Source organism: Atta colombica, unplaced genomic scaffold (assembly GCF_001594045.1).
Source record: "Atta colombica isolate Treedump-2 unplaced genomic scaffold, Acol1.0 scaffold10, whole genome shotgun sequence".
Classification (NCBI taxonomy): Eukaryota; Metazoa; Arthropoda; class Insecta; order Hymenoptera; family Formicidae; genus Atta; species Atta colombica.
Genome location: NW_017259184.1, coordinates 161,431 through 164,672, shown reverse-complemented (window position 1 = coordinate 164,672; position 3,242 = coordinate 161,431). Strand labels below are relative to the sequence as shown.

General features: G+C 29.8%; 1 protein-coding gene across 1 annotated transcript in view; it reads left to right on the top strand.

Annotated features, from left to right (window-relative positions):
- The window catches only part of LOC108695136 (DNA ligase 3), a 61,355-nt gene that overhangs the window by 56,362 nt on the left and 1,751 nt on the right, over positions 1 to 3,242 (top strand). Inside the window, exons 17-18 of the mRNA XM_018204900.1 lie at positions 316 to 407; positions 2,597 to 2,696. Coding sequence (XP_018060389.1) covers positions 316 to 407; positions 2,597 to 2,696 — 192 coding nt within the window. The remainder of the gene's footprint in view (positions 1 to 315; positions 408 to 2,596; positions 2,697 to 3,242) is intronic.

Here is a 3,242-nt window from a genome sequence, read left to right as displayed (position 1 = left end):
ATATTAGATGGGAAAAAGTTCGTGGCATTTTTCCCGTTACATCGGGAAAAACGCCACGAACTTTTTCCCACATCTAATATATTACAATATTATAAAAAAATTTATATACTTATCATATAGACTATTTTTTATATACTTACTATATACTTACTATATAGACATTTATATTGATTTATTTGATACTGTTTTTCTGCATGAATTAATTTTTTTTCTTCTTTAGCCTGTATTACCTTTAGCTTCACGTATTATTAGATATTTCTCTCGATTGCATTATTTTGCTTTTTTTCACTCTGTCAATCGCAATTTTTTTTTCAGAAATTCAGTAATGTGCTGCAAGAGGTGCGAGCGAGTCTCGCGCCTGATTTCGACACGAGCAGAAAGAAGGACACGCGAAGGAAGCTTAAAACGTATCCTTTTTCTCATAATTATTTTAATAATTCGCGGGCCGCTATACTCACGTAATGACATTATCTTATTACGTTATCTTTACACTCGTATTACATTCGCAATTTTATAAAAGCTCGATGATTTTTTGATAATGTTCTCGCCCCTGATAATTTCATTTTTACCACTCCCATTCTCCTTTTCTCGCCCTTTCTCTCCCTCAATCCTCTAATCTATTTTCGAAGTAACGCTGTGTTGGCCTCATATTGACGAGGAAGTTGCATTATTGGGACTTGTAATACACGTTCTCTATCTATGCCAAGAGTGGTTAACCTTTTTGTCTAGCCATTATATGGAGGTTAAGGAAATCTTCGGTGTGTCACTCTGCTACAGAATTAAGTAAAACAAAATCATAACTTTATTTACACTTTCTTCTCTTGCATTGAAAGCAAAAATATTTTTTTCTTTATTTTAACAAAAAAGTTTAATTCTTTTATTGTATTCTGTTTTGATTTAAAATAAATCATTATAAAGTATACATTAAAAAAAACATTCAGTAGTTGTGTTAGAAACATTTTTATGCATTTACTGAATAAAAATGTTTATTTTACTTATTATTTATATCTGGATATTTTACTATATTAATATTTGAAATTATTATAAATGTACATTTTTTTATGTTTGAAAAAAATATCATATATGATTATTATTATTAATATTATAGCAGCAATAACATAAAAATGGAATTCCTATAATAGAGATGGGATCAAATTCAATATGTATTTAAAAGCTTATAATTTAGCTTCATTTTCTAGGGTTCGAATAATAATCGTAAGAAATAATATTAGGTATGGGAAAAAATTCGTGGCGTTTTTTAAAGCCATCTAACGGGAAAAACGCCACGAACTTTTTCCCAAATTACCTAATATTTCGTATTTTATACAATACTTGCAAAGTAATCGATTCCAACTTGTTAGTTTTGAATCTTACAAATGAATACCTACTAAGATTTCGAAATATACTTACAAAGTACTTTTTATCATACAGAATCGAATCTTTTACAAGTAATCCTCGAATTCTAACAGGGCTGTTAGCGAAATACAAAAAAAAATTTTCCTTATCTTTCTTGATTTTTCTGGTCATTTTTTGAAAAAATTCCCTGACTAAGAACTTGAGAAAGAGAAACTTTGAATAAAAACAAAGAAATATGTTAAAATTTTATTTTACAAACAGTATTATAAAATATAAATGGAAAATGAAATAAAGTATAACTTTTATTATTAATTATTATTTAAAAACTTTTTAAATGTTTTTAACAAATTCATATGATATGTATTCATTTTTACTTTCGAGCATTTTTCACGGTACATTTTCAAGGTACATTTTAGCATTTAATTATAGTATAGAGTCTCATTCTTCTTAATCTTGAACGTTTATTATTATTACACGAATATATGTACATTTGAATGTTTTATTCATTATTTGAAGAAAATGCCGGATTTTCGTGGCATCTGATTATAATGTCTTTATTAATGCTCTTTCTTGAGGTTTCTTTGAGGTTTTTATATTGAAATAGTTATTTTATAAATCGATTATAGTTTTACTAATCTCTTTATCGATAAATATCGATACAATCATAGTAGATACATAATTGCAAATCCGAATATGTATTAATCTCAAAAGTGAGAAGGCATTTCGCAAAATTTTTTTTTGCGTGATTATTAATTTTCATAAGTTTCGAGTATACATATTTGATTTAGGTTCGAGTCTATTTAGAAGTACTACTTTATTTTACTCATAGAGGGTTCGAAACTACTTCAGCAGATTCGAACCTACTTGTAAGATACTTAATCGCTAGTTCCTAATTATAATTACTTTATAATGCAATTATACTTACAAATTTCTGTCAATGAAGGAAATATGTAATTAACACGAACTATCAAGAAACAAAACACTCGATGGTACAATGCGATGCAGTGTGCATTATAAATCAGATTCTCGATGCGTTACAATTGTCAGAGATGTGCAGACTCATGTACTTAGGATTATTATTCCCGAAAGGATCAGATTCATCCCTGCGACGTTATCGCGGCGCGATCTCAGATCCATTTTCCTCGTTCTCATAGGAATGAGAAATACCCTTCAGGGGCGAGTTTAAAGCCATGCTGACATCTTCAGACTACAATCTTCCTTGACAACGTTGATATGTTAGACTCGGCGCCACGATAGTTACGCTGGCGAACGGACACGATTCGACGGCAACCCACGTCATCCACACCCGCGCGGAAATTCCGTCCTCGGCTATCCTCGGGGTAAGTTTGAACTAGCATGTTCTTAAACGGCACATGTTCCCGCAAGATTTTCCGTAATTCGTGATTGTATGAAGAATGCGACGAAGGAACCAGCGAGAAATTTAATTTTGAGCAGAACTCCGAGAAAAATCTGTTGAATAAATTTCAGAATAAAAATACTCATCTCTTATGTGTGAAAATCTGTAAATGTTTGAGTTAAAAAATATTTGAGATTTAAATAATCATTGGTAAGTAATATAGATGTAGCAGATAAAAATTTCATGTACAGTGGTGAGCCAATAAGCAACTTTAATTTTGTCCCTAAAAATCAAAGTGGCATATATTAATTTCTTCAAACACGGAATGATGTTAAAAAAATTTTTTTTTATTTAAATTAAGGGCCACTTTAATAAGTATAATAAGTATACCAATAGAAAAATAATTTTTTTCAAAATTTTGACTATTTGCCAACATGTTCGTTTATTACATACGTCTAGTCTCAGATAATGTCGATAGAACTAAATAATGTCTTCAAATTTATTGTACATTACAATGTACGCAGAGTCT